The sequence below is a fragment of the Phaeodactylum tricornutum genome, chromosome 18 (assembly GCF_000150955.2).
Source record: "Phaeodactylum tricornutum CCAP 1055/1 chromosome 18, whole genome shotgun sequence".
NCBI classification, from domain to species: Eukaryota; Bacillariophyta; class Bacillariophyceae; order Surirellales; family Neidiaceae; genus Phaeodactylum; species Phaeodactylum tricornutum.
In genome coordinates this window covers 663,503-679,862 of record NC_011686.1, presented here as the reverse complement: position 1 = coordinate 679,862, position 16,360 = coordinate 663,503, and the positions used below count along the sequence as shown (strand labels likewise).

At 48.9% G+C, this 16,360-nt stretch overlaps 9 protein-coding genes across 9 annotated transcripts; 4 read left to right on the top strand and 5 right to left on the bottom strand.

Annotated features, from left to right (window-relative positions):
* Positions 1 to 45: 45 nt before the first annotated feature.
* Positions 46 to 1,052, top strand: PHATRDRAFT_48704 (predicted protein; the record flags this gene model as incomplete). The annotated part of the gene is made up of 1 exon (XM_002183230.1): positions 46 to 1,052. The coding sequence occupies exon 1, from the start codon at positions 105 to 107 to the stop codon at positions 1,050 to 1,052; it is 948 nt and encodes a 315-aa protein (XP_002183266.1). The 5' UTR covers positions 46 to 104.
* A 508-nt stretch (positions 1,053 to 1,560) lies between these two features.
* On the bottom strand, positions 1,561 to 2,130 carry PHATRDRAFT_39232 (predicted protein; the record flags this gene model as incomplete). Its single annotated transcript, XM_002183102.1, has 1 exon — positions 1,561 to 2,130. One exon carries the CDS (start codon positions 2,128 to 2,130, stop codon positions 1,561 to 1,563), a length of 570 nt encoding a protein of 189 aa, XP_002183138.1.
* Positions 2,131 to 3,769: 1,639 nt separating this feature from the next.
* On the top strand, positions 3,770 to 4,945 carry PHATRDRAFT_48703 (predicted protein). The gene has a single exon (XM_002183229.1). The coding sequence runs from the start codon at positions 3,775 to 3,777 to the stop codon at positions 4,807 to 4,809; it is 1,035 nt and encodes a 344-aa protein (XP_002183265.1). The 5' UTR covers positions 3,770 to 3,774; the 3' UTR covers positions 4,810 to 4,945.
* Positions 4,946 to 5,280: 335 nt separating this feature from the next.
* Positions 5,281 to 6,530, top strand: PHATRDRAFT_48702 (predicted protein; the record flags this gene model as incomplete). The annotated part of the gene is made up of 1 exon (XM_002183228.1): positions 5,281 to 6,530. The coding sequence occupies exon 1, from the start codon at positions 5,334 to 5,336 to the stop codon at positions 6,528 to 6,530; it is 1,197 nt and encodes a 398-aa protein (XP_002183264.1). The 5' UTR covers positions 5,281 to 5,333.
* A 19-nt stretch (positions 6,531 to 6,549) lies between these two features.
* PHATRDRAFT_48701 (predicted protein) lies at positions 6,550 to 8,507 on the bottom strand (the record flags this gene model as incomplete). The annotated part of the gene is made up of 1 exon (XM_002183101.1): positions 6,550 to 8,507. One exon carries the CDS (start codon positions 8,505 to 8,507, stop codon positions 6,660 to 6,662), a length of 1,848 nt encoding a protein of 615 aa, XP_002183137.1. The 3' UTR covers positions 6,550 to 6,659.
* Positions 8,508 to 9,450: 943 nt separating this feature from the next.
* On the bottom strand, positions 9,451 to 11,148 carry PHATRDRAFT_48700 (predicted protein; the record flags this gene model as incomplete). Its single annotated transcript, XM_002183100.1, has 1 exon — positions 9,451 to 11,148. The coding sequence occupies exon 1, from the start codon at positions 10,978 to 10,980 to the stop codon at positions 9,451 to 9,453; it is 1,530 nt and encodes a 509-aa protein (XP_002183136.1). The 5' UTR covers positions 10,981 to 11,148.
* A 568-nt stretch (positions 11,149 to 11,716) lies between these two features.
* On the top strand, positions 11,717 to 12,813 carry PHATRDRAFT_48699 (predicted protein). The gene is made up of 2 exons (XM_002183227.1): positions 11,717 to 11,729; positions 12,086 to 12,813. Exon 2 carries the CDS (start codon positions 12,133 to 12,135, stop codon positions 12,784 to 12,786), a length of 654 nt encoding a protein of 217 aa, XP_002183263.1. The 5' UTR covers positions 11,717 to 11,729; positions 12,086 to 12,132; the 3' UTR covers positions 12,787 to 12,813.
* A 177-nt stretch (positions 12,814 to 12,990) lies between these two features.
* Positions 12,991 to 14,731, bottom strand: PHATRDRAFT_48698 (predicted protein; the record flags this gene model as incomplete). The annotated part of the gene is made up of 1 exon (XM_002183099.1): positions 12,991 to 14,731. The coding sequence occupies one exon, from the start codon at positions 14,729 to 14,731 to the stop codon at positions 13,031 to 13,033; it is 1,701 nt and encodes a 566-aa protein (XP_002183135.1). The 3' UTR covers positions 12,991 to 13,030.
* Positions 14,732 to 15,084: 353 nt separating this feature from the next.
* On the bottom strand, positions 15,085 to 16,339 carry PHATRDRAFT_48697 (predicted protein; the record flags this gene model as incomplete). The annotated part of the gene is made up of 1 exon (XM_002183098.1): positions 15,085 to 16,339. The coding sequence occupies exon 1, from the start codon at positions 16,282 to 16,284 to the stop codon at positions 15,085 to 15,087; it is 1,200 nt and encodes a 399-aa protein (XP_002183134.1). The 5' UTR covers positions 16,285 to 16,339.
* Positions 16,340 to 16,360: the final 21 nt, after the last annotated feature.

The following is a 16,360-nucleotide window of genomic DNA, read 5'->3' as shown; positions in this document are numbered from 1 at the left end:
TCCAAACTCCACCGCGAAACAGTTCTCACAATTTGGATTCTTCTGCAAACATTTCGCTAACCAGAAACACTGCTTCTTATCCCTTGCGACTCTTCTTTACCAAAATGACTGCGGCAACTCACTACAAACCCGAGGTGTACAGCAAGTCGGGTGAAATCAGCCAACACGAGCGTGGCGTGCAGGCGCAGTACGATACGGCAGAAAAGCGGGCCTTTTACGCCCAAGTCATGGGTGACGGCACGTCCAACATTCACTTTGGCAAGTGGGATGACGACATTGACGTCACACAAGAAGGGGCTTACGGCAAAGCCAGTGACGCCATGACGGATTACATGTTCGCACTGGCGACTGATTTGTTGGCACGGAACTCGTCGACTCTGTCGTACGTTGATTTGGGCAGCGGAACCGGCGGCGCCGCCATTCGCCTTTTGTCCGCGCACCCTTCCCTCACCGCTACCTGCCTCAATTTGTGCGAGGCGCAGAACGCCACGGCTCAGCAAGACGCTGTCGCGGCGGGCGTAGCGGACCGTTTCACCGTTCGCACCGGGTCCTACGATCAAGCCCAAGCCTTGTTGCTGCCCGAGAACAACAAACAGCCGGGACTCTTTGACGTTTGCTTCTCGCAAGACGCCTTTGTTCATTCGTTTTCCAAAGTACGCACCTACGAGCAGGCCTTGGCCGTCACCAAACCCGGTGGAGTCTTTGTCTTTTGCGATCTCATGTGTGGAGACGGACCGGACGTTTCGGAAGACGAACTCGCGACCTTCGCCGCCACCAACATGGTCAACGACTGGCTGAGTCCTGCGCAAAATGTCAAGGCGTGCGAACAGGCGGGATGGCAAGATGTGGTCTTTATTGATATGACGGTCGATATCAAAAAGTCTTTTCAACTCATGGGACAAAAGGTAACCCGCTTGATCGAATCCGGAGCCGCCAAAGACATTGACCCCGTTTTGCTGGACACGTACCGACAAAATCTGGCCGCTCGGGTGGGACAAGTTGATCGTGGTGTCTTTTCCTGGGGTGTCATTCACGCTCGCAAGGCCGAGTGAAACCAACGCAGATACGAGGGCGTCGTCTAGCGCTCCTGAACCCAAACGCCGATTTCCTTCTTTGTTGCCGTGACACACGCCGTTCCACACAAATCACCCAAATTTTCATATACTATATACACGATAACAGTTTAACGGCAACAAATTTTTGTGCGGAATACGTTTTCGTACAGAGCATAGCAATCGATGAAAGGAATCCAACAGTTCACTGTTAGCATCAACCGTGTGTGTGCAATACGGCTTCAAGCCGATTGGGTGTACAAAGCCAACAGCCACCTCGGTGGATGAACATGCACACAGAATCCGCGGTAATCTCTCATTATATGGGAAAAAGAAAGAGTGGGGAACGGGCGTGTCGGTCTGCGGTATCGCCGTCGCCTCGCTAGCGGAGGTATCCACACTCGCAAGATTAAAAATCGTAGATGGTGCTATCGTTAGAACTCGAATTAAGTCAAAAGTCTGGCACATGCGTAGAAACTAAATACAAAATGCAAAGGCTGTGATGGGCCTAGATCGGAGCGAGCAGACGGGCGATGCTCGAGAAATTCTTACTCCCGTCGTTTCGTGCTTGGAAAGGGTCCGGGACCGAACTGGTGCGAACCGGTCGAAGATTTGGTCTCCTGTAGCGGGGTTCCAATGCTGGGTATTCATATTCGCTCCGCAGGTCCAGTGGAAACCACGGCAGCTTTGGACTATGAGACTGAAGGGTAGGTGGGGAGGTCAAATCTCGCTCCGGAGGTGTAGAGCGGTGTTCGTGCAGAGTCAAGAATGAGCTGATTTCGTCGTCCGCGTCTTGATCTGTCGTCGAGATATTGAGACATCGTCGGCCGAGTGGTGCGTCGTCGTGTGACACGTCAAGTCGTTCGGTACTTGGATGTTGCTGGTGTCTAGCAAATTGTGAAGGAGAGCCATTCGCATGTTGCGGTAGGCCGCAGTTCGCTTTCTGGAAAGAATGAAAGTTTAAGCTTTGCGATGCCCAATAGTGCAAGTTCTCAACCTGTTCCTCTTCGTCGCTGGTCGATACCTTGCACTGTGTAGGTGGTGTAGTCGTTTTGGAAGGGACGGCGTCAAACGTCATGGCGAAAAGGTTCTTGCGGGAAATGCAGAGATGCGGAAAATGTTGTGCGATTGAAAAAAGTACCTTGCGGTCGTTGCTTGTATCCTTTGCTATGAATATGCTTGGTCTTTTTAGTTCAAAAGTACACCGCGATGTGAGCCCCTCTCCGAAGATTCACCTTCGCGCACAATAACCTCATGATTAGATGGGGAGCCAAGGGCGTGAAGGCATTTTTTTACCATGCAAGTTTTATTGAATTGCAACTCCGTACCCTTTTTGCAAACGCGGGTACGGGCCAAGGACCTTTTTATGTATTCAGAAACTACGGAACGGAGCATTGGGGCTGCCATAATACGAGGACGAGTTCCCAAATTGCTGCGATTTTCTTGTCGCTGGAACACAGCCGTCGTGCTATAAATTCCAAATCTTGACAGGCTTGACTTTGGTCTCGTTCTCATAGGAGCTAGGCCTCGGAAGAGAAGGCGAAAACAATTTCGATTGATGAACATATTGGTCACTAGGGAGTTCCAACTTTGCGCCCAACGAATAGGCTAAATAAATTATGTGCTTGGTAGTCTATTTAACAGCTGCTCCAACATTGATTAAAGGTTTCAATTGAACCATTCCGACTAAGGATTCTTTGCATCGCACTATAGCTTGTTCTTTATTTAAAAAAAACTCCTAAATGGAAAATCTAGAATGCACCCGAAGTACGATCAGAGCCGTGGCCCATATTGGATGGGAAGTCCGTTGCGTGTTCCTGTCTAGCGAGTTCCATACAAGATGCGAAGGGAGGTTCCAGCGAATACTCTGTGAAACATTGACTGAGAATTATCGCGATGAATCCGTCCCGGAGAGTGCTTACTGTTGTCGTTCTACCACGACATACAATCAGAGGATATTCATGCATGCATGCATGCATCTGCAGTAAGATGGTGGTGCTAGAGGCAACTTAACATGGAGCCATCTCCATCATCTTGGTTCCAGAGTTCATTCGCTGACTGTGAAAACCAACCTCAACCAAAAAGTCACCGAATTGACATTCAAAAATCTAGGGCTTTCTTCTCCGTTTGCATACGTGATTAACTGTCACTCTGCGAGAGCTTCGGTATTTTCCCACATATGTTCAGAATCTGAACCTCGGCCAGGGACTAGCAGCACAATATGCAATATTGACTTTGCAACCTGATTTACAATTATTATATTAGATCTTTCGACATCGATTTTTTCGTGTCGGGTGGTGTCTATCATACTAATTTGTCGAACGGTCCTCAACAAAGTGGGCCCCTGACGGTAACATCTAGGTCAAAAGCTTTCATAGAAGCTTCCAAGTCCTCAATGGTCACAAATAAGGTAATGGAAAGATGTTCCCCTCCGATGGGTCGAAAAAAAAATATTTAACATTATAAACTCAGAATTTAAATACTAAAACTGTAAATTTCAAGCGATAGCCTTGCAATTAACGAATATAATATTATAAGTAACGTTTTGAAACCTGACACTGAAAAACAGGCACTCCAGTGTCTCGATAAAAGATTTCAAGGACGATGGGCACCAGCATCTCGAGCTTTGACAAAACCGTTTTATCTTCCGTCTTACAGCAGGACACGTTATTTTGAAAGGCGCCGTCGAATTGATCGCCAAGTCCTATTTAGGAGCTCAGCAATGAAGACCGGAACATTGACGAACACCTTTGTCACATGGTGTACTTCACAAGGTATTTCGGCTCCACTGCTCCAGCTAGAAACGGCCGCCGATTCCAACTACCGTTTCATGACTGCAGTGCAAGAGATCAAAACTTCTGCGGAGCTTGTGCGGGTCCCGCTGACAGCCTGCTTGACGGGAGAGTCTCTGGAGGTAGTTGCCGATAAACTTTTGTTTGAAAAGGAAAAGGGTGATAGATCGACCTTTGCCCCTTACTTCGATATGCTGCCAACGCTAAAGGATTTTCAATCGATGCCTCGGTTTTGGACACCCGAGCGTCTGGAAAGCGTTTCTGACGGGGGTGAGCTGAAGCGAAGAATGGCTAAAGACTCTCCAGTCAGAGAGGGTGATCCTTGGGCAATGGCGTGCGTCTGTTCACGGAGCAACTTTCTGAACGACATGTCCTATTCAATGACACCCCTGTTGGATATGCTGAATCACGACTGCACGGTGCGAACTTCGGCTAAAGTATCGAAAAACAAATTGGATGAAGACGACAAGTGGTTGTCTCTCCAAATTGAACAGTGCTATCGAGCCGGTGACCAAGTCTTTATTAGCTACGGTAGTCTTTCGAACCTCGAAACTCTCTGCGATTACGGCTTTGTCGACCGCTCAAACAGTTGCAATTTCGAGTCCATTCAAGTCCAAATGATTCGTCGGTCACCAGTGACACTGACAGTTCTTGCCGACGGATCGGTGGATCCCGCGGCGAAAGCTGTTTTACGGCGAGAATTTGCCTCTGGTGAGGACCTCGACATGCTCAACAAAGAGGGTGCATTGGCAGCCTTGCGTCCTCTTTCCGAAAGGAACGAAAGGGACATGTTTGCGTTCTTGGTAACTCTCATTGCGGAAGCTGGTACAGAGGCGTCTCAGGGAGCCATCGATGCGGCTTTTGTGGAAGACGATATTGTACAAGCTTACCTTACTTCAAGATCTGTTCTTTTACAAAAAGCGATCGCTCGCATTGAGGAGAGGTTTCCGGGAATCGAGTTTTAGTTTCGGTTAGCTGGTCGAGAGTACACTAGCAACGAAGACTCCTTTACAGTTAATCACCCAGGCACAACTGGAACTGAAAGGTCTTGTGGCGGACGATTGAGCATCCATTGTCACACTAGGAAAAGTTGATTCACTGTCACAAACCCATGGGTTTTGGAAATGCCGAAATATCGGTTTCTTCCGATAGTAGTTATCTGATAAGCGAACGATTATTATGGAACTTTCTGGATTCCAATAGCAAAAGTGGCTTCGGAGAATTTTTGAAATTCCAGACGGCCTTCAGATATGTAAGATGACTCAGAGTTGACTGGTACAGAATTCTCAACAATCGGTATTCTTCGGACATGTCTGTCGGAGACAGATTGTCAGCCGCAAGCTGAAGTGCCCGTTGTTTGTTGTCGGTACTCATTAGATTTCTCCTTACTCGATGCGACAGAAGATTCCCCATTGCATTAGCTAGCTTTCCGAGCCCGATTCTGTTTGACGCTGAACAATTCCCTACTTGTTGAGCCAAACAGTACACTATGAGCAATAATAGGACCGGCCCACTCAGTTTAAACGATTTAGTTGCATTGCTGAACAGCGGATCTCCAATCGATGGCTTGGCAAACATATTGAGAGGATCTGCGCCGACTTCTCCGTACGCGGCTACGGCGCCACCGATCGCCAGAGCTATGGCCGATGCCACCATTGGCACCTCTCCCGTCAGCCGGCTGTGGCATCAGCTTACCAATCTTAATAATATTTCCACTACTGCTAGCCATGGAGGGGGTCTGAATGCTGAAGAGGCTCTGCGGATACTGCTGGGGGTTCAAGGGCAAACGCCGATGCAGTGTCCAAATCTGGAAACGGGGGCGCCTGCATTGCAACAGCAATACGCGCATCTCCCAGCTGTACACACTGTTCCTCCTTCCGACTCTAATCTCAGCGCACAAAAGCTGATAGACCTTTTGATTCGACAACAGCTTCTCACTCAGACACATCAAACAACCGCGCCTATCGGTGCTGGCAACGTGGGGGTCCAGGCTCCGTTCGCCGTTGCGCCATACGCCCCTCCACCGCAGCAGTTAAACCCAGACCAAGCCGCGGTGATCGCCCAGCTATTACGCAACAACCATCAGTCTGCGGCACCGCAACTGCCAGAAGTACCGCAGGCTTTCTTGGAAGCGCGGAAACCCCCGGCAGTGGGTAATCTTCCACATTGGCGAGTAGCGACACACGAGGCCGTACTCAACCAGAATACAGCCCCCCTTACCACTGATCTACGGCTTGCAACCAAAGAAGTCAAACGTCGTAGTGGTCGTAGTGGAAGCTTTCCGCAAAAGCTACACCAGATGCTGACAGACCTGGAGCAGCAAGGCAGTGACGTAGCCTCTTTTTCTTCTCATGGGCGCTCCTTTTCGATACACAAGCCAAAGGAATTCGTTCGCGATGTTATGCCCAAGTACTGTCGGATGAGTCGATACACCAGCTTTCAGCGCCAGCTTGCCCTGTACAACATTCGTCGCATCACAGAAGGACCCAACAAGGGGTCCTATTGTCACGAACTTTTCGTTCGAGGTCGGCCGATTCTTGCGACAATGATCAATCGAAACAAAAGCAAAGCCAGTAAGAAGGTCCAAGTCAGCTCTGAGTCTGGCAATACTGAAACCCAAGAAGAAAATGACGAGGAAGCCAGTCTGACTAGTATGAACGAAAATGGCCAGGACGGTGAAATGTAGAAGAGCTAGTAACTGTACCATCCATCAAGTATTTGACTGTTAGTACTATAAACTGAAAGAGCGCGTTTCACAAGAGGAACTCTATTCGTAAATAGCGCTGGACATATCCGCATGTTAGGGCCGATGAAACTAAGGTACCCGGGCCTTTCGTTCACAATCCGGCATTTTTGTTTCGCTTTGTCCGATGGTATCTGATTGGATTGGTCGCTCGTACAAGCCTCCCGGGAGCAAACGAACGTCAGCCAGGCTCACTGCGTTGGATTTAAATGGATCTTCAGGTGAGAGTAGAAAGTGTGCAGAAAAACCAGAAGGCTGTCCTATAGCATCGGCAAGACGAGTGACGGGTACAGGTGTCGAAAGCGCAGTCGTGCTGGGCTGGACTACTACCTGATGATTTTCGTTGCTTATCATGGAATTGAGCTGGTTAGTGTTTTGAATCGCACGATTCGGGTGGAGAATGCGTTCCTCATACACAGTGACAATTTCTTGCGCCTGTATCAAAAGACGTTGCAATTGATAATTGCCGCTTTTGAGCCTTGCATTTTGCTCTCTCAATGCCGCACATTGTTTCTCTAAATCGTGTTCGTGTTGCTTGATTTTTCTTCTCTTTCGCTTTGACGCTTCGTTGTTCAGTTGACGTCGTCGCCTCATCTTCCATCGGGATGCGCTGTCGTCGCTATCCGAGCGTGTGATATCTGCTTCCGTGGCTGAAAGGTCGTAGGCCGCCTCGGAAATGTCAGAAGCAGTTGCCGATAGGCGTTTTCTCATTTTCATGCGTTCTATTTCTTCTACTGTTTCTTTTTGTCGTTGTTTTGTAAAAGCCTCTTCGACATCGCAGTATCGGAGCATGCCGCCGACAGATTCCGGGAGAGTAGCACTTCTGAACCCGGATGAAACCAATGAACTTGCTATCTCCTCTTTTGTTCCCTCGAAATGCGTGTTCAGGGGGCAAGAGTAAAGCTGTATAAATAGAGGCTCTGATCTTTGTTTGAAGTAGGTCACGTGCTCGCTATCCAGCAACAGAACAGCATGGATTTTTTTCATTCGCATTGGAAATGCATCTCGCAGCAGATCCGCGGGGTGCTTTCTACCGTAAGCACGTTCCATACCAATCTTGTCGAAGACTGTTATGGCAGTGAATCCTGTTTTCGATGACATCGGATTCTTAAATACTTGGAAAAATGTATAGAAAACGCATCTCATGCGCTCTTTACAGTCCACATCCACTAAGGACGGCGTATAGCAAACAACAGACTCCTCGGCATCGTCTCGAGGCAACACAAAGAGGTACTGTGAGTTGTAGACGATCAGATCTTGGCGTGACATCGCACCATTTCCAGTGGAATCCATCGGTAGATAAGCTCTTTCCCCAAAGATCCGATACCGTTCCTGCCAGAACAGTGCAAAGCGCTGAGCAGCTGCCTCGACATTGTCCGAATGAAATTTTAAGAAAATGAGTGGATTCGACTCACAAGCAATCAAGTCGGGTGCTTCCCGCAAGGTGTTGTAGTATCCAGTCTTCTCCTCATCCGGGATGTCTTTTAAGGCTGCGGCAAATGCTACCAAGGGATTGATAGCTTCAGGATCGACTTTGTCGAGTAATTCGAGCATCCATGCTTCAGAAAATGAACGGTCATTTGTATGTCTCGGCCGCTTACCAGAAGGACTAATTCTTTTCCTAGGGACAGCTTTGCCAGGGCCAAATCGCAAAACGCCTATAAAAGGTGTAGGTAATGCCTCGGCAGCCAATATTTCTTCTTGTTGCACTCGTTGCACAGCTGATTTGAGAAGGTGCAGGGCCGAAGGGGAAGTGTGGGGCACAATCTGTGAGCAGCTGGTAGAGCTTTTGGCCTCGTTTTTGTGCACAATAGGTGGCTCGCTTGTGGGTTTGCCATCGTGTTCTCTGATTCTGTCCCTTCCGGACGCGTTTTCGAGTTCAGCAATGCGGTTGATTGTCGAAGACGCAGCTTGGTTCATGTGTTCCTTCCTCGTAAATATCAGTTTTGACGGTTGACGTCAAGACTCGCTTGTCTTTTCTGGTATTGATTTGACATGCTCATTGGAAAATTGTGATGCAGATCCAAGGTTCGTGAATTGGCGTTCGAGGTCGTGGCCAGTCTCCTTTCGGGATTGACTCACAGTTAGAGTTTGATCCGTGGTTCAAAAGACCTGTAGTACCACTTCTGTGGAAGCCGTATGCAGCGTTGACGTCGGAATCCTCGATTGCCTTTGCAATTCTACCTTAAATTTGGAGTGCCGCTTGGTTTATCGGTCATAACTTTGATAGTTTGAGATGTTCTATTTAGGTAAATGAGCGTCTGATGGCGTACTGGTCTGGATGAGTAAAATTGACTTTACGTGGATCCGCGTTTGAGTATGATATGACCTAACGATTTCGTTTATGACTTGACTTCCCATGAAATTTGAAAGAGTGTTGAGCAGTGCGTCACTGATCCCTAAAAGATCATAAATGATGCTGCAGATGTGTGTCCGACTTAAAGAATACCAAATTCGACCGAGTGTCCTATCTTTGCCTGAATGTTCGCGGCACACTCCACCACCTACAAACGCCAAAAGAGGCCAAAGAGGAATCGATGAAGCCGCATGAACAAACTTATCGCCGGGAAATTTTCTATTACAAATTAGTCGACTTTCAGTAAAGGTAAAGATTAACGAAGAAAGTGCAACAGGAGGCTCCCTGAGTTGATGAAAGCTGAGGCAGCCAAATGACGGGATGTGCAAAAGTGAACCCGGCCGACGATTTGACAAAACGCGATATAAAATATGGGTTGGCTAATGACCTGTTCTGTTTGCTAGCAACTTGCGTTGACAAATGTAAGCTAAAGCTCTCTCACAGCAGCAATCACCTGCCCCCGTGTGGTCCTCTGGTAGAGCAATAGGACAAACCATTAAATTCTTCCTACCTTCTTTGAAATTTTTGTTGAAACAATGCTTGACAGTTCTGGATCATTGCAACAATGTGATGTGCTTCCTGCAATACTCTTTGGAGATGCGCATACTCTTTTTCTAGCAAAGTATTCTCTTCAATAAGATCATCCCGCGTTGAAAGTAGCATATCTTCGCGTTCTTTTCGTCGCATTCTTTTGCGTCGTGATGCGACTGCGTTGACTTTTCTCTTCCGGTCTTCATTTTCAATTACTTTGACCCTGCTATCCTTTGAAAGCGCTCGGCGGCGAGCTCGTGTGGAAAACTTTGCTTGTTCCTGGTAGAACAATTGCATGCAATCCGTTTCCGTACTCTGCAAAGTTCCGCCCACGAGAAGTGGAAGAGTCGCCATATCGTAGTAGATTGACAAAGTGTACGGAGTTTCCTCTGAAAGATCCTCTGGAGGGCCATGAATCTCGAGTGGGCAACCAAATACTTCAACAATTCTTGGTACAAATCGTTTCGTGAAAAACTGCTCATCTTCGACATCGTCAAAGAGCTTCACTATGTGTGCCTTGTTGATGCGAAAAGGCATCGCATTTCGCAGCACATTCGCAATGGCAGGCCGTCCGTAGCTACGCTCCATCCCCACTTTATCAAGTGCCACAACCACGCTTATTCCTTCGGTAGAGGATTTTCCGTTACGCATAATCATGCAATCAATGTAAAAGGCGCATCGGACGCGTTCAATAGTATCTAGTTCAACTAAAGTAGGATTGTGGAACACCACTTCTCGACCAAGCTCGTCACGAGGAAGAATTCGAAACATCCCCGTCTCTAGCATTGCAAGATCCGAGCCGACCAGGGCCCCACTACCAGTAGCATTCATGGCCAAAAATGCGCGATCCTCGCCAAAGAGATGCCGCCGCACTTTCCAAAATAAGACAAAACGCTGTACGGCAGCGCCGACGTTGTACTTTTCAAACACTAGAAACGACGCTGGATTCGATTCTGTCGCAAGCAAGTCGGGACATCGTTCCAGAGCATCAAGATAGGCCTGCTTTTCGGCAGTAGGATGCATTCGGAGAGCTTGCGCAAAGGCAGTCAGAGACGAGGCCAAAGCTGGATCCGAGACTTCCGGATTATCTTGGTTCTGGAACATCCAGTTTTCGTTCCCAGAAATTGTAACTTCTACAATGTCTTCCGAGCTAGTTTCACTGACGTTTGTCGGTGTATCGGTTCTGATGTTCGTAGTACCACCTTCACCTAGGGGAAGCGGCCCAATACGAACGACGCCGGGGATTATCGAGTTCTCCTTGTGCTTGGCTCCTAGGCTGTCCTTTTTCCATTGCTGTTTTTCATTAGTTTGTGATTCATCATTCATCGAGTCATCACACGTCGATTCGTCGTTCGTGAATGGACAATCTTTGCGATGGTGAGACTCGAGGACTTGAAAGACAGCTTCCTTCAGGACACTAAGGGAGGAGGGTGGAATTCCTGTAGCCTTGCCATTGTTGGCATCGGGAGCGCTTGTGGTTGTTGTCGAGGACGAGACTGTCGCCATGGTGATGACCTGTGTATAGTATGGTACGGAGGTCTTCGTGCGACATCCGACGAATGGTTCTTCCAGAGTGTCGAAGGATGAACGCCTCGTGCAATAGTACGGGTTGAGATATATCTACGGTTGCCTTTCCAGTGCTGTTTAGCAGTCAGTGGAACAGGCAATGTAAGCTAGGCCGAATGACTGACGAGCGTCATATAGGCCCAGCTTGTCCACCAGTGCCCAGTTGCCGCAAAAACCAGAGAAAAGCCTGGTAGACTTTCACTTGAAATCGAGGAATCGTTGTCCAGCGGGCATTTTCCGCAATCGACGAATAAGGATAGAGATCATCCGACAATAGCCCCTTATCATTGCCGTTTTGTGAAAACGGAGTTGTACTAACTGTAATACAATGTAAATTTCGGCATTCGTGAGTCACGAATAACATAGTAGTGTACGTGCTGTAATGGCAGTCACTCAAAATGCAAACTCTTTCGTGTTCTCTGCGACAGATGTGACGTTTCCATGGGCTACCGGTAGTCATGATTGCGGCTCATGCAGAGTCCAACAGCAAATGTAGGCTTTGGCACAGACCAGGTACATTTCGGGTTCCACTTTGCCAGTACTTTCAGACAAGCGGACAAAGTTACCGCTTTACTACATTTCTAGCGACTTCTATCGACGACTCTGGTGTTCTCTATCCAGAGACGTTAATCGGACGTTGCCGACAACCAACCTCGTCCCGTGTTGCCATTCGCACGAGAAGTTGCGTGGTAAGTTGACCATGGCGATATTGCTGGCCTTGGAGTGTTTTATCAAGGACTGAAACCAACGCTGTTGACTATTAATGGGCCAAAGATGGCTTCCGATGCTGATAGAAATTAAAACGGGTCAAAACGGACAGCGGTAGCCTGTCTTCCAGACGAATCTCGGTTTGCCCAGTTGTCAACCGTGCGTACGATTGCCTACGTTCCGTGGGATCAATATCTAGAACGCAGCTTGGAACATCCTTGTGGTTCGTTGCACGTCTGGCTACGTTTGCCGGATGCTCATGAGTACAATCGTGTTGTACCGCAAATTCTTACCGATCAACACGCTGACCTTCTTTGATTTTTGGTTGCTCTTGCAGTCACTCCCACTTTTTCGTACTTTTACTGTCAAGTCTCTTTTTTAAAAATGGGTCGCCGTCCTGCTCGTTGCTACCGCTACCAAAAGAACAAGCCCTACATCAAGTCGCGCTACTGCCGTGGTGTGCCCGAGTCGAAGATTCGTATTTTCGACGTGGGTGCCAAGAAAGCCCCGGTGGATCAGTTTCCCTTTGTAGCGCATTTGGTCTGCGATGAAAAGCAGCAGATCTCTTCCGAAGCACTCGAAGCGTGCCGTGTTGCCATTAACAAGCATTTGTCCAAGAACATTGGTAAGGACGCCTTCCACATTCGTATCCGGGCTCATCCGTTCCACGTTCTGCGGGCCAATAAGATGCTGTCGTGCGCCGGTGCCGATCGACTTTCCTCAGGAATGCGGCACTCGTACGGAAAGCCCATTGGTGTGGCGGCTCGTGTAGATATTGGACAAATTCTCATCTCCGTCCGATCCAAGGACACCCACGAAGCCCACGTCATTGAAGCCATTCGCCGAGGAAAGTTCAAGTTTGCCGGACGACAAAAGATCCTCAAGAGTCTTAAATGGGGATTCACCTCATACCCTCGCGAGGAATACGTCCGTATGCGCCGCTGTGGTGAGCTCAGCGCCGACGGAAACATCGTCAAGGTGCACAACCGTCGCGGTCCTCTCGAAAAGTCGGCTCTGTACAAGGCCGGACAGGAGTAAAGCATAAAAAAGCATCGTTGCAACCGTATATCATCATATGCCCTAGACACTAACTTCTTTGGAAGAATCACTTGTTGGGTGTTTGGAATTATAATTATGACCATTTTATCTTTGGCCTGCCGATAGAGACACACTCGTTGAAAGAACGACCCAACATGTGGTTTCTCCTTGCTAATTGTGCTATTCTCAGTCAAGATCAGCGTACTTACCGCCCGATACCTTTCTAAATCCTTCCCAGGTGATTTCAGAATGGGCAGGAGACAACGGCTCCCGCCAGATTATTGGCCTTGTACAGACAGGACTGCCACCACAAACTCAGAATATCCGCAAATCCAACCCCCAGACCTTCGGCGACCGAAACGGAACTCAAAGCAAACTCACAGTGGTCCTTTTGGGTGCTGTCCGCGACCACGCGCTGATATCCGTGAATATAGACGCCACCACCAAGCAAACCAGTTCCAACGGCCGCACCGTACAAGACCGTGGGTGTGTAGTACCAGAACCAGCGTCCCCCCTCCGTGTCCGCATCCGGCGCGTTCGCGGCGACGTACGTGAAAAAGACCAAATTGACGATTTGCAATCCAGGTAAAATCCAGAGCCATACAAGACTTAGCCGGAAACAGTTGCCGCTACTACGACTTACCAGTACCCCCGTTTGATAGCACGCGTTGGCGGTTTGATAAGCGTGATTCCGGGAGGCCGCGTTTGATACGGGAAATCCGAGAGCGGTCCACACCCCTGCTTGGCAAACGTATTCTGCAGCGTACACTGTAAAGAGAGGAACAATGTACCTCCACAGTGACAATACTCGGTGAAATCTTTGCGTCCCAGTCATGGACGCAATCGGAACCGTGAAAAGTGGGTCTTGCGACGCATCGCTCCCGTTGGTGCAATCTTCGCGAGATGTGTCGTTATCGCAAGTGCTACGACTGCGGTCAACGACTTGTAGCTCTTCCCCCAATCCCGTCGTCTCTCCAGGAACAAGCGGGACATCCGTTTCCGGACGTCGATCGCGAATACTCGGTCCTTCCAATTGGGAGGTGTCGTACTCAGGAACTACGTCCCCAGCGTCTCCCCGAAGGATTGGTTCAATACAACGTTGGTAGATTCCAGCGTAAAGGATAGGCAGGAGGATTGCCGTATACGCGATCCGCCGGAGGGACCATCCGAGGCTGCTCGTGAGCACAATTTTCCACAAGTACCCAGCGGGGCCCGCTACACCGGTACCTGACGAAAAGGCCGTCAAAGCCGCCGCGTCCATCCCGCCAGCCAACGCCAATAGGGATGCTTCTCCCAATCCACACTGTACACTCATCAAGGCCACTCCCAAAAGCTGCCCATAAGTACGCGACGAAACAGTCTGCGATGATGATTCGTCGATCGACTCCCGAGAACAGAGACCCACCAAAACAAATGCGGTACCCATTAATAGGGACGCAGTCCACAGACGCCGGCGGTAGGAGACTCTGTCGAACCAATATGGTGCCGAAATCTTGACTATCAATCCGGGTACGACGTTCGCCAAATAGACCAAAGCGGTCCCTCCTTCCGAAATCGACTTCGCTGCGGCTAGCATGATGACGTAAGGCATATTGTTCAAGACGCCCAAGGCACCAAAAGCCATAATTGTACCGGAGTCGCAACACGGCGAGAGACTCGAACTTGTTGAGGAGGGCAGAGACTGTCTTGCATGACTGGTTCCAGAAAAGCCTTGTAAATCGCAACTGCCCTCCCATTCTGCTTCGCCGTCGATCGACACGGGCTGGTACGATAGTTCGCTACCTTGTACAGGGCGACGAGGTCCCATAGTCATCTTCCGGCAACGGCCATGGTCAGCTATTGCCAATTTGTTGGAGGATTTCTTTGTGATACTCTCGATACACGCCGGCGGACTCCAATTGGGAATTCCTACTCCGGACTCACTGAGTCCCTTTTGGGAACCCATTGCAAAAAAGAAAAGAAACGATCAGTACATCCTCTAGCTCTAGCCAGCTCTCTAGTAGCCAACCCAAATGCGTAATGGCTGTGATTTCCTTTTGTTAAAGTGGAGACAAGTGCTCCCTTATGTATGGTATCGTTTCTCCACGGGGAGCAATTGTACGAATTTCGCGAGAGAGCGTGAGAAAGAGACCACAGCTCTTTTCCGAAAAACTAAAAATCGAACACACTTGTTAAAGTATTTCAAGGCCATACTAAGTTGTCCAGTCCTAGAGTAGTCAATAACATGCCAAGACCTAATATTTTTGTAATTGTGGGACCAGCATTCGCTATACATAGAGCAGATCTTTGTGGCATTTTTCAGTTTTTCCCTCGGCAACAGGTCCGCCACGCAGCAATTTGCTCCTCCAGATTGTCCATGACTGTCTCGAGATTTGGACAAACAGGAAATAGCCGGGCTGCTTGGCGAGATTCGGCATCTTTCATCCATGTAGCTGTTTCGGAGATGCGGTCTTGCCCCGTATAGAGGTAGGCATAGCTTACATCCGAGGCCGCCGCAAGAGTGCCAAAAAACTCGGGAACGAGGTATCCGACGGGGAAGAATTCCATCATGCGGGCACACGGGGGTAGGAAGGGTATGGATGTCAATTGGGCACCGTGTGGAGACAATAGAATGTCTGTCTCGGACATGAATTGGACTTGTTGAAGAAAGTTTTTGTCGTCAAAGGTCATCATGTGGACCGTCAGGCCAAATCGCTCCCGAATAGCGTCCCGCAATAAAGAGTCAGAAAAGAAGCGACGGCCGGTCCTTTGCGATCGATTCAAGATACCGATTGAGGGCTCACGCATTAAATTTTCCACCGACGCCCCCACTACACTCGGTTTGCGATGGCAACCACCGGTACGATCCGAGAGCAAATCGTAGTGGTGTAGAATAGAATCGCGCAATACGATGGCGTCGCGGGGAGATTGCATGGCATAGCCAAAGTTGGCAGCAAATGGCGATCCAAAAGCATACTCGACTTTTGGACGAACCACTTTTAGATTGTGTCGCAATCGAACAATGGTAACGTTGAAGACATCCCGGAGAGCTGTCAAGAAGCCGCCTACAAAGGCATTTTGAGGGCTTTTAAAAACCAGCCATGGCTGCTTGTCGGGATTGGCTAGCCACCAGGAATGGCATCGATACAGCTGCTGCATGGCGTGTGGGAAATGGCGGGAGTGGTTGTTGTATTGGAACTTGCAGGTGGCAATGAGGGCATTCCCATTATTCTCCAGCAGCCCTGGACCTTCCAAGAATTCTACTAGCTGTCTTTCACTGCGAAACTGAGCAGTCGTTACATTTTCCGTCCTTTGCAAGCTTAGACACAGATCCATTTTGGAATTCTGCGCTTGCACGGAAGCAGATATCTGAGGCGAACGCGCAAAGAATTTTACGCTGCCGAACCTACACAAGAAAGACATCAGCGCTAGCACAGCAACCAGAAAAATACTGCGGTTCGCCAGTTGCTTATACTTGAGGGCAGGCTTACTTTGACGCCCGGTCAAAACCATGGTCATTTCACTGTGAAGAAACACATTTGACTGTGAGCGCCCAGTCGAATGTTATGATCGATGGTCAACTTCAAACTTTTTG